Raw genomic sequence first — 13444 nt, 5'->3', positions numbered from 1 at the left:
TTGATCGTATTTATTTATTTGGGTTAGTTAATTCTTCTGGGTAGCTGCAAAATAAACAGATTTAAACATATCCTCGTGTACTGCTACCTTCAGAGGTTTAAGTAATACAACAGGATTATCATTGACATTAGATCAGTATTAAAATTTATGCCTCAGGTGTGGAATGGTATTCTGTGTTAGCACAGTGAGGAATCTGAAGATTGTTTTTAGGACTGAATTAAAGACAAAAAGACTGACTTGTAAAGATGCTTCGCATATTAATGTCTTTCATTCTGTGTGATTATATTTGAGGTTTTTAGAGATGTGTGACTTAAATTGTTGCCGACTTTCATTTTATAACAAGTACTTTTGAAAACCTTTTTTTGTATATATCAGAATATGCCAACACTTCCCTGTTGTTCTATCTTCAGAACATATGTTAGACACATTATATTGATAGGAGAGATTGTCAAAAGAAAAAAAATTTTTAAATAAGTTTATATATGTTATGAGCTTCAGGTATATAATATAATTGGAAATACACTTTCATCTTCTGTTTTATTATGGTTCTGTTCCAGGATGTGACTTATAATATAACCTTTTATTTAGTTTTATTTTTCTTAATCAAGATAAGATCAATAATTAAAGGAGGAAGTCTGCAAATCCATCAAATTAATATCTTAATACCTATCTTCCCACAATCACTACATTGTATCTTTGCATAACTTTAAAGCTTCATATTTGATGTTTTATTGACTACCCTCACTTATTAATAATGTCTGGATAAGTTAAGTAAAAAATAATTTCATAAAGAAGTGTTCCAGGAAACCTATATGGTGAAAAATCCTGGTCTATTTTAAAACAGTGGATGGACAAAAGTAGTAGTTTCAGTAATAGCTGGCATTTTGTATACCATCTTTCATCCAAAGATCTCAAATAATAATAACTTTTAAAACTGGAAGTACATGAATAACTATATCTGTTTGGGGCTCTGGGCAGCGGTGCAAAAAAGGCAGAAGTCATTCTGCAGTGAAAGGTCACATCCTTAACAAATAATACACAATCATTCTGGAAAGAATTTGGTGAATCCTCTACTCAGTGTAAATCACTGGTGAATTTTAGATAGGCAGACTGTAATTTCTCATTGGTATTTTTCTGTACACAAGAATAATAGCCTTAATCCAATGGAACTGTCATGAGAGTTATAACAAATCAGCATTCTTGCTTGCAATCCAAAATAATGTTGTTTTGTTCCATTGTAAATTCCTGGCTTTAGTCTGTATAAGCAAGAGCCATATCATTTAACAAAAAGCAAATTAACAAAACATCTTACAAAATCATTAATGTGTTTTGAATTGAATCCCTAAGGCATTTCCAAATTCTGTAGCATGAGAAAATCCTCTTCATGCTATCCCAGTCCATTTGTGTACTCATTGCCATGATGACAATATTTTGAGTAAGAGCTTCACTGAAATCATTAATCATATTTATTTATTAAATCAGTGATTTTTGGAATCCAGTACCTTGGTATTAATTTCTGCAAGTTTATAAGAATGATCATTAATCAATTTCCTCTCAAGAAAAAAGGATTTTGCATATCAAAATGCATTTTTAGTTGTTTGATTATGAAGATAGACTCTGGACCATATCTCTCAGAAAATTACCTCTACTTCCATGAACTTCCTGGGCTTCAGAGCTGCAAGAGATGTAACTTTTTCTAGAAGGAATTATCCATGTAATGTAGGATTAGATGTTTGTTCTCTCTCCCCTTTCCAGGGGTAAAGTGTCTTACTTAGCCCTCAGTAACCATATATGATTAATTAGTATATTTTGGAATGACCTATTAAACATACTCAATGAATCCCCATTACTGCCACTCAGTTTGTTCCCCAGGCTGCCGGAGTGTTAATTAACTGGAAAGATTTAAAGGGGGCAGGGCCTGACATCATTCAAACTTCTCCATGGCTAACATTTCAGATGTCAATAAGAGACTTGAAGAAGAAGACGATGCAGCTCAAAAATTATCTTGTTACCGCTCTCAAAATTTGTATGCAGGCAAAACTGGCAATCAGGATGGTGCAGATTGTCTGATTGGAGATTAAACTCCAAGCCAAGAGGTCTCTGTGTACCCAGACTTGTATAGGATGTTTATTCCAGCCCCAAAGAATAGTCCCATAAAATGAGAACTGTTAATACAGTACCAACTTTTCCATGAACTTGGACCATCCAAACTCCCATAGCTCCATAAATACCTGTATCTGATGTGTGTGCACATGCGCGTGGAACCTTCCCAGCTTCCATAGCTCCATAAATACTGTCAACTGTGTGTGTGTTTGTGTGTGCGCGTGCATAGCTCCATAAATACCTGTATTTGGGGTGTGTTTTAGTTATCCTGTAGAGGAGCCTTGGCTTTCTGTAGTAGTTGCTGACTCAAAATGATGCAGATATTTTAAATTGAAAATGGGTCTTAATAATAAATGAGCATTTGTGCTGCAGTCTGAGTGTGTGCAAACAGAGGTATAATAAACAGCAGAAATAATTTTATCATCACACATCTGCTATTTGTTCTAAATGGAATCCCAGCAGGATTACTCTTTTGCTTGTTCAGTTTGTTTGATTCTAACACCATTTTCGCTGTCTGGAGATGGTTTATCATTTTACTTCTAAAGCAAATTGAACCAGTAACAAAAAAAAGAAGATAATTAGTACCAAAGTTTGTCATTTTCATAAGTAGATGTAGTTAATCATAAAGCTGAGTAAAAATAATTTGGAAATGAATACACTTTATTGGGAAATAAAAACATGATTATCACACAAGGTAAACAGAAGTATAACGATTGTATTTGAAGAGACTTTTTCTTTTATTAGTACAATAGCAAATTTAACTTTGTACCTCAGTTAATACCTTGAATATCTTTAAACAGTTAACTTGGAGTGGGGAGGGATGAACACAAACAGCTTCCTGATGATTAGATGAGACTATATTTGGTTATAGTATGTCTTATTAAAACAGTTCTGGATATTTTAGAAAAGATGTTAAAAAAAAAAAAAAAGTAGTAGTGTCTTCCATGGGTATGTGATATTAGTTGCAAGATTGTAGACTTGATCTTCATCTGAGGTAAAGGAGGGAAGAAAAAATGAAACCACCTTCTTTTGAGCTTCATTGGGCATCAGATCATCTTTCACTAGTCCTTGTAAAATAGTCTTTACAAGGAAAACTGACCATTTCAACCCTTTTTTTCCCATGGTCTCCCCATCTCCATCACAACTAAACTTTTCACCTTCACCTTTGAAGCCCTATATATCCTTGCCCCTCCTTACTCAACCTTCTCTCTTGTTTTGTTGTTCCCTGTCCTCTTCCTTCAGTAAGTGACCTACTTGTCCCACAAGTGTCTTTCATTCTGCTCTTCACTCAAGGAACACCATTCCTGAGCTACTCTGCGCGGAAGGATTTAAGTGAAGACTCACTTCTGTTACGATGTCTATCCCTGAGTTTAGATAACTAACTTTGCAACTCTAAAATAATCAAGAAATGGGCAGCTGTCTTGTTAGTTCTGTGTTCCTGCTGTCACCCTGGACGCTCTGTTTGTACGTTGTGTTCCTTTCTCCCATCATTTGCTTTCTATAATATTGAGATCTCTGTGCATGATTTGTCTGTATAGCACTTAACTCTGCCATATTATTAATACACTGTAATACATTTTATTAGCTGCAGTGGCATTCCAGACCATTTGGAAACATACATGATTAAAAAGTTTAATATTAAATATTATAATAAAATACTCCTAAATTACTTTTTATCCATATTTCATAAATAAGTAGACACAAAAGTAGCAAAACACAGATTTCTACAACCTTTGGTTTTAAAACAAAAACAAAATTCTTGGCTGGGTAAACTTAAAAAGAAAAAAAAAAGTTGTGAACCTGCTTGTTTTCTGCTTTCAACACATTTTAACATTACTGCAGTTGAAGCACAGTTAGTTACCTTGTTAATGTATTTGTGACTGATAAAATCAGCTTTGAAGCAACAACTACAAGACTTGGAGAAATAATGTGTGCAGGGTGTCTGTGTACGAAACAATTTGAGTGCATTTATGTATGCTTACTTTGTTCCCTGCAGCTCTTTTTAAATATTAGTATTTTCCATGTTGCATTGGATTATGCAAGTAAAATAGAAGACCTTGAAATGCACACTTACTAAACTACATTAACTGTGTCAGTGCTTTGTTTTTGAAAAGGGACATGAATTATGGAGGAGCATTTTGACAGTTGCAACCATTAAAAGACATTGACTGAAAGATTCTGAGACACTGTCAGTTCCCTGAAATGCTATGTGTAAATTAAATTTAAGTTGTATCCTCTTTTAAAGGGAAAATGAAAGTAATAATGGGCAAAATGACTTTTCCCCAAGGTCACAAAAATTAAATTTCTTTATGTGCTTCCTTGGATATTTAATTTGTGAGAATTTATTATATAGAAAAAACAAATAGAGGTAATTATTACTTAAGCATCAAATAGAGCAAAGGCTTCATGACAATGTGTTGAGGCAAATTTCCATTTTCACTTTTATTTCATGGGAACGTGTATCTTGATCGATGTGTGCATTCAATTCAAGTGCATTTTTTCCTATGAAGAAATAAGGAAAGGACAAAGATTTGTTCTTCAGAACTGTGAAAACTAGACTGGAACTGGTCATGTAATATTCTATTTATTTCTATTTTTTTCTTACAGGACTGACACTTTACCAGCTCTGCTTTTAATTCATGTAAGCTTGTAACTGGTATTGAAGGGGTTGTACTATATAATCAATACGAAACTTTCTTAGTATTCTATCCAAACTCAGTGAGTGTGAGGTTTTGCGTCATTTGAGTCACAACTGCCAACTGTTGATCCTGTATCTGAAAGTTTTAGGCATTGTGTTCACATGTATAAAACAAATGTCTTTGCAAACTAATGTTTTTTGAAAACTATGTACAGTATGCTTTTAGAATCTGTGACTGACAGATATGTTGCAGGTCTTGGAGCTAGAATAAAGAGCAGGTGTGGTATTGTGTGCAGTCTTTGCCAGGGCTTTCCCTAAAAAAGAAATCAAGCGTGTTTCTCCATAACAAAGTCTATGGACAGAACCAGCATGAGAAAAAGAAATCATAATGTTAAAAAGCCAAACAACTATAAGAACACTACTTAATTCTAGATGGCATAGGCACAGTGATAGTTATGCCATTCTAAAATGAGTTTGACAAAATAAATTAGGGTCTTTTGCAGTTTAAACACAATTTATGTACAATATGATGGACTTAATCATGGAGAGCCCAATTCTGTTCTTCTACAAGTAGCATGGCTCAGTGAGTTGAAATGAGATGAGAAAGAACAGTTAGGTTTTGGTAAGAAAGTAAGGGCATTATAGTTCAATACCTTCACTTCACTAACAATTAACATTTAAGGAAAATAAAGTTTGGGGAATGCTGTAGGAAAATTGCCAAAATGTGGGAAGTAGTTAAGTTCTCCGTTCTATGAACAGGAATAATTTTACATCCCACTTCTGAAATACCATAAAGTGAAAGCTATGATGCATGAAAGATTGTATTCTACTGTTACAGTGGTGTCACAGACTCATCTATACCGAAGTTTTCCATTTAAAAACCTTTAGTTGTAGTAGCCTTACAAAACTACAGTAGGCTGAAACATGAGTAGTGAGTCAGAGATACGATTTTTGTAATTTGAATTCCAACATATATTCAATGATGAAAGTGATTTTTTAACATAAATATATGGAAATACATGTCGACCACAGTTTGGGTCAGCAAGCAGCTGATGTTGCTTAATTGTAATGGAGACTGTAATAAGTCCTATAAGTTTTAGCAAGGACATTTGAACTGCGTCCACTTCCCAGAGGAGTTTGTACATCAGTAAGATAGTGTAATGTTAGCTTGTGAGAATGGCTTGCATTTAGTTAGGGTGTGCATTACTTTTATCCCTTTCTGCTCCGGCTTCCCTTCTGTAGGTCTGGAAAGCATCCTTAAATGTATTCAGCCTTTTTCTGCAACATAGACTATTAGATAGCAGATTCTGGAACTCAGCAAAGGCAGTCCAGGTGGACTAGACTGTATGTATGCTATCTGAAACAGCTTTGTAAAGGTGTAGGGGGAAAAAAATGGGTCCTTAAGCATTCATCACAAGGGATCCTATAAAATCCTTATGCTACTCTAGAGCTGATTCAGATATTATCTTTTGCCATCAGTGCTCCAGTTTTCTGTCTTCCCAGTTTGTCTACCATAAGTCATCGATGAGCAATGGCGATCTGTGGCGGCAAGGCAGAGGGAAGGACAGCCACTAGGAACTAGTGTATTGATGAGTGTGTACAATAGTAGTACACATGTTCTATCAGCCTGGCAACATTCTGATCCAGCTGGACACCTGTGTTTAACAGGAAACCTAAGATCCTTGAGTCTCTTAGAGCAGACAAGTATATCCTGCTCAATTTTTTTTTTAAAAAAAAGCTAGTCTTTTCTTCTTACACATGACAAAGAAAAAACTGTGCAAGAATAAATTTTACATATATTGATTTAACTATAAAATTAGGGATTTCTGTACACCTGTACTACCCAAAGTATATTTATTTAAAATAAAGCAATGAAGAGGGGCATGCAAATTAGGCCTGTCCTTTTGCCAGAGTTCAGTTAGTCATATGATATATGCAGCATTTTCTTTGTGTATAGTGAGATGAGCTTATGAACCAATTTTACATCTTGCTTAGCATTATCAGAGGAGAAGAGGTTGAAAAGTTATGCTTAATAGCTAAAGCTCCAGAGACTTATGCAATTTTGGAATGGTTTCCATTTCTGTGTAAATGTCTTTCAAGTGATGACTGCAGACTGCTTTTGTGGATAAGGCCCAGAGTTATTTTGGGAAGTAAAATTTTGCTTTCTATGTGGGTGGGAAGGAAGATAATACTCCTTATTTATAATTTAATGAGGAAGATGAAACCACAGGGGCAAAAAAAAAAAAAGTTGGGAGCCAATGACTAATACTTGAATGTGTTGGTGCTAGTGGTTCAGAGATCACAGCCCTAACTCCTTAATACTGGAAAATCATGATTCCTGTCACAGAGGCTGTTTAGTGGAGATGCTGACATCTGTATAAACCCATCTAACTTACTGATTTGTTGTGTTACTTGTACGTTAAGAGATCAATGTTTGCATGCATTGGAAATATCCAAATGGGGAAAAAATAGAGGGTCTCACAATATTCCCTTAATTACCAAGTCATCTAACAAACTACAAACATCGTATAATATAAAATGTTTAACAAATGCTCATTAAAATCACAGCAATTAGCAGACTATGAAGGTAAAGTAATATGCTTTTTTATTTCTTTGGTTCCAGAATTTGGTGAAGAATCTTCCTGAACAGAAGGAACTCAGTGCCTTAGCCCAGTTAAAGCATGAATATGATGATCTCTGTGAGCCAGAACAGTTTGGAGTTGTGGTATGTGTTCGACTAATATTCAGCCGGGCTTGTCATTTATAAGATACATTAAAAGGAAAAACATTTAAATAGTGTATTTTTTTTTTCATTACTGTTAATGCATGTTTTTCAGACTGCACATATTGTGGACCACTGTCTCTCTCTTTCTCTCTCTCTCATTTATTTTGCACAATATTGACAAAAATCAGGAAATTAAGGTTCTTATGGAATAGAATCCCTACAGGTACTTAACAGAGCCTACTCTATACTGTACCACTGAAAGGAACAGTGATGTATAATTAACGGCCACTTTCTATAAAAGTCATTTCTATGACAAATCAAATCTCTCTGCTGATTGACAATGGAGTGCTGTTGATAAATAATAGAGCAGAAGAGGTATATTTTAGAACTTCTTAAGGATTCATTTATGCAGAGTCATCGACTGATGATTTTTTTCGCCCATTTGTTGTTTGTACTTAATATCTAAGAGACTGCATTGGCAATTGAAAGAGTTAGCCTATGTATTATTCCTAAGTTCAGATATTCCTCCCTCGCCTTGCAATAAAAAATTAGGCTATTCATGCTCATATATTTGTAACATATATCATTTTGCTACTAAAAGGAGTGGAACTTGAGAAAAGATGCAAGATATCTTATTAAGACGAATCAATAATTTTAGGGTTTATAATAAACTTTGTTTATTCAGATAAATTGTGGACCTGACTGCAAAACCTAGTAAAACCTCTGCATTTGGGAAAATTTCAGATCTGGATCCAAGTTCTGGGCTAGATTCTGATGATACTCAACCTTGAGTTGCAGCACTTGTCTCCAAAAAGTAGTCCCTATTCGGAGACAAAGTATGACCAAAATAAGAAAATCAAAATGTGTCCATTTGTGACTAGGACTCATCTCTAAATCAAATGTTCCAATATAGCATAAGTTACGTAGTAAAGTCTAAGTTCCAAAAGTACTATCCAGAAGTGTTTTGTAAAAAGTGTGTAGTTCAATTGCTATATATGCAGTAAATCAGATTGTCACAAAAATAACTGCAATTTTGGCTAGAGATCGTAGTCTGTCCTGGGAAAAATGTTATAAGCAGATATCCATTAGAACAGGAGTTCTTAAATTTCATTAAACTGCGACCCCTCTTCTGACAATAAAGTTATTACATGACCCCTGGAGCCCAAGCCCTGCCACCCCAGGTTGTGGGTGAGAGGGGGCTGCAGCCTAAGCACCATTGCCCCAGGTGGGGCTGGAGCTCCGGCTTCAGCTTCAGACCTGAGTCCCAGCAAATCTAATGCTGGCCCTGGTGACCCAGTCAAATGGGATCGCAACCCTCTTTGGGGTCCTGACCCACAGTTTGGAAACCGCTGCATTAGAAGTTCAGTTTGGGCACCCAGTTTGACTGCACAAAATATAAGTAAGTCAGTCCTTACAACGCTTCTCAGATGTTGAGGCAAAGGAAAAACGTTTGGCCTGATCAGATGTGGCTTTTTTAAATATAGGAACTGGAAAATGAAAGGTTTAGTGATTTTTCATATATTTTCTAGCTTTCTAATGAATGGCCTAGTTCTACAATGTCATCCCTTTTGGAGAGACCAATTTATACAGGAGCAACTTCAAAAGTAATCTGGGGAGGGGGTTCAGGAGGACCCTGTGGTTGGAGGAGAGGAGAAGAGAGGTAAAGGTAACAGAGAGTAGCATACAACCTCAAGAAAAGAATTAGTTCAGGTTGATTCTGTTGTTGAGGTAGTTTATTCTATTTATCAGTGTCTGAAGGCATACTTTTCAAAAAGTAGGTCAATTGTTTTGAGACACACCTTACTATTGCTAAGTAGTTTGCTAGGTTTTTTTACAGGCTAAAAAAAAAAAAGGCCCTGGTTACTCCTTTTCTGTGCAAAAGTATATAAAAGGGAACTATTTAATGCCAAACCTTTAAGTTCCAGTGGCAACACAGAAAAAGTCATCCAACAGTTCCCATGAAGTCTTCCCTAAGGATCTTCTGTCTCTCCTAAATTATTTTCAGTTTGTAAGCCACACATTCCACCTTGATATGTTTAATGTGTTAAAGCTCCCATACTTTCACCACAGGAGGATGTAGGCTCCCTTTGGAGTCACTGTCATTTGTGTGTGTGTTTGTGTGTGTACTGGTTTTTTTAATCAACCCATGTTTATCATAGAGGTAGATTCTGTTTAAAATCAGAAACATTCTTCCCTCAGAAGCTGTATCCTTGAGTCTGCTTCATTCCAGGCCCTGCTGGTCCTGGGATGAGCCATAAATAAGGCTACGTTTTAGTCATGGGTATATTTAGTAAAAGTTATGGACAGGTCATGGGCAGTAAACGAAGTTTCATGGCCTCTGACCTGTCCATGACTTGTACTGTCTACCCCTAACTAAAACTTGGTCCTGGGGGCTGCGGGTGCTCTTCTGGGGCAGGCGGGTGGTGGTGGGCGGCCTGTGATTCATGCTGGTTGGGGTTGGGGGCGTGGAGCCGGCAGCGGTGCGTGGCCCGGCGCCCCTGCTGGTGGTGGCGTGGTGGGGAGTGTTGGCGGACTCCCAGGCTCCCTATCCAGCTCCGCGTGTCCCTTCAGCTCCTAGGAGGAGGGAAGGTTGGGGGGCTCCGCATGCTGCCCTCGCCATGAGTTCTGGCTCCATAGCTGCGGTTCCCGGCCGATGGGAGCTGCAGGGGCAGAGCACAGAGCTCCCTGGCCCCTCTGCCTAGAAGCTGCATGGACATGCTGGCCGCTTCCAGGGGGAGCCTCCCCCCAACTAGGTAAGTGCCACCGTGCTCTCCAACCCAGCCCTGATCCCCCTCCCACACCTAAACTGCTGCCGAGTATTTGAGCAGCCCCTGAGCTGGCTGCACCGGCTGCTGCAACAGTCACAGAGTCACGGAAAGTCACAGAATCTATAACCTCTGTGACAGACACGCAGTCTTAGCTGTAAATAAGTTTTGAATTAATACAGCCTTATTATAAATTAGGCTGTTCTTTATATTCACTCATCTAGCTGCAATAAGGGAAGTGTGTGTTTGTGTCTGTATGTGCATATATACATTTATATATACACACATAGATTTAATATAATATAACATAGTTTGCTAGCAGTGTGCTTTCTACTACATCTGACAAATTTCTGATATCTTTTCTTACCCTTCTTGTGATTTCAAGAAAGCTCATCATTCTTGGTATTCAGTTATCTGGAATCCCCTGCAACCTGACTTTGGTAACAGACCTTATCACTGTATCCTTTTCCCCCTAAACTCTAGGCTTTTTTTTTCTTTCTTAATCTTGTTTGTTCCTTGTCCTCTGTCAGCTATGGATATGAGTTTTCTCACAGCTGCCTGCATTTTAATAATTTGGTTTATTAAATCAAAAATAATTTACCCTTTTCTCTTCAAACTGTTATTGGTTTGTGGTTATGGCCAACAACTGTTATCTGTGCTAAATAAATTTAATAGTAAAGATATAAACTGGAAAAATCTGATTGGAATAACATTAGTTAAAGCTATGTTTCACTTTCCTGGCCATTCAGCAAAATGAAAGGAAAAAAAAATTGTGTGATTTCACTAATAATATTTAGAATTTACATTCGGTGTAGTAACTTTCATTGGTCAAAATGAAAATGGAAAAAAAATAATGTTGATATGATCACAAAGCCACAAAGTGTTTGAAGACACAGATTACTGTTCAGATCCAGTAGTTGCTTTACCTTTTAAAACCAGATAGGTAGATTAATATTGACATACGCAAGTAAAAACATGGTACTGAAAATGAAGTTAAATGCATTGCTAGTGTATTAGTGACATATCATGGATCTGAAAAGCTGGTTGTAACAGCTTAGAGGTTGTATTAGTTGATGCAACCTATTTTTAATTACATGCTCATTTTTTGTTATTTTTACTTAATAACATGCCATATATTCATCCTGTCTTGGAGGATGATAGTCATGACCTTGACAGATTGCATAAAGATAACATAGCTTTTATATTCTGTATCTTGATACAGTGTATCTTGACTGGTATGAAATTTATTGTTTACAAATTGGACTGGATTGCCAACATAAATGACAATGTAACTCAAATTATTTTTTGTTCTAAAAAGCGGCAATTAGATTAGTTCTCAGGCTTACATTTTTTATTAGGTTTGATAATGTCAACAGATATTTAAGTAACCCAATGACAGCCACTGTAATGCTGTAGTGCTAAACTGTCCTCCGTGAATGGTTAATGTTCTTGTACTGAGAGGAAAGTTTACTTACTCTTATGGCAACATCCAAGTTAGAAGAGAATCCTAGAGTAACATCATTTTAATTCACAGTTGTCAGTTACGAGTATTTGCTATTTGTGCATTCATGAGGTGTTTAGCTGCTGTTGTAGTGCATTTGATGTATGCCATTTCTGCAAAGATGTACTTGAAATAGTTATCTTATTTTGTCATGATGTAATCAGAAAAAAGTTAAGGGTGTTGCTAAGATTATTGACCATTTAAAGTGAAGTTTTGGGTGAGAGGATTTCCCAAACAATATGCCATTTGATATAAACTGATACAAATTCTGCTGTTATACTCGGGTAAATCTGGAGTAACTCAACTGGGATGATGGCAGTTGCTGTGGATTTATACCATTATGAAAGCAGAATTTAGCTTCCTGCTTTTATGAATTGTATGCTTTCTGAAATTTCACTTATTATTATTATTATTATTTTATTTATTACTATTTATTTATTATTCCAAAAATCATTCTCATGCCCCTTGTTTTTTTTGTATAACAGTGTGGTCAATTTACCTTTGACTCAATCTATCAACCTTTCATTCAAATACTCTTAATTGTTAGTAATTTCTTTCGCATAAAATCCTACTTACCCCTAAGTGCTATTGAAAAAAACTCTACCCATCTCATTCTGGTTGTCTTTACGTAGCTGTGTTTCTGCATTTGTCTCCAGACCTCTAATATCAGGACATTACAGTTAAACTTTCAAGTATCTTGTTTTTCATTAAAATAAAAAAAAGTCCAAACTTTGTTCTGTTGTCCACCATCCATTTTAGTAGTGTAAATACTACTACAATTCTGGTTTCATGTCAGTGGAGGAAAGACACCAGGGAATGGTCTGAGGCCAAGAAGAGACCTGGGGGTTTGGGAACAGAGGGCTGGGGCGGCCGGCCAAATAGCCCCAGGCAGAGGGCATCAACCGGGGTAAGGGGTCGGTGTTACGAGTGTGGGGAATTGGGGCGTATAGTGACCCAATGCCCCAACAGGGAAGAGCCAATGCAGTGCAGTCTGGGAGATTATGGGGAGCAATGTGGCCTAATCAGCCTGGTAGGGGTCGCAGTGACCCCACGTGGGTATACAAGGTTGGTAAAAATGAATGGTATTGAGACCATAGCATTAGTGGATTCCAGGAGTGCTGTCACGCTGGTCTCAAGGAAGTTGATGGGGTAAGACCAACTAACCTGGGCCAAAAACACAGGGGTAACGTGCATTCATGGCACCATAAATTTTCACCCCACAATCCCAGTACGGATTGAGATCCAGGGGAACCCTATGAGGGTAACTGCAGGGGTGGTCTCCAGGCTCTCCTACCCAGTCTTAATTGGTAGGGACTTCCCTGGGTTTGAGAGCTTACTCCCCCCAGTAGAGCCAGGGGTGGGTAGCAACTCCCGGGCTGAGACTGAGGCACCTACAGATGGCCTCACCCCAGTTTTTGCTGGATTTGCCCCAGAGTTATTTTCCCACAGGGGCAGGTGAGGATATCTCCCGAATTAACCCCAGAAAAATGAACAGAGGTCATTGATATGATCCAACAGAACCAAGACGTATTCTGTACACAGCCAGGCCATACGACACTGGTCCAACATCATATCGTCACCAGTTCCGGAGTAAGAGTGATGATAAGACCGTACCAAATACAGGAAACTAAAAGGGAAGAAATTCGGGTGGAAGTGAAGAAGATGCTGGAACTCGGGGTTATTGAAGAATCCCACAGCCAGTGGTCCAGCCC

The 13444-nt window shown here is 37.3% G+C and overlaps 1 protein-coding gene across 8 annotated transcripts in view; it reads left to right on the top strand.

The window, feature by feature from the left end:
* Nucleotides 1-13444, top strand: part of DIAPH2 (diaphanous related formin 2) — an 807504-nt gene that overhangs the window by 343573 nt on the left and 450487 nt on the right. For all 8 annotated transcript variants that reach the window (XR_012160923.2, XM_073360856.2, XM_073360854.1 and 5 more), the window contains one exon: nt 7365-7466. Coding sequence is in view for 7 of the 8 variants with exons in the window: in XM_073360856.2 (XP_073216957.1) it covers nt 7365-7466 (102 nt within the window). In the remaining variant the exon portion in view is untranslated. The remainder of the gene's footprint in view (nt 1-7364; nt 7467-13444) is intronic.

This window comes from Lepidochelys kempii, chromosome 9 (assembly GCF_965140285.1).
Source record: "Lepidochelys kempii isolate rLepKem1 chromosome 9, rLepKem1.hap1, whole genome shotgun sequence".
Lineage (NCBI taxonomy): Eukaryota > Metazoa > Chordata > Testudines > Cheloniidae > Lepidochelys > Lepidochelys kempii.
This window is presented reverse-complemented; position numbering and strand designations above follow the sequence as displayed.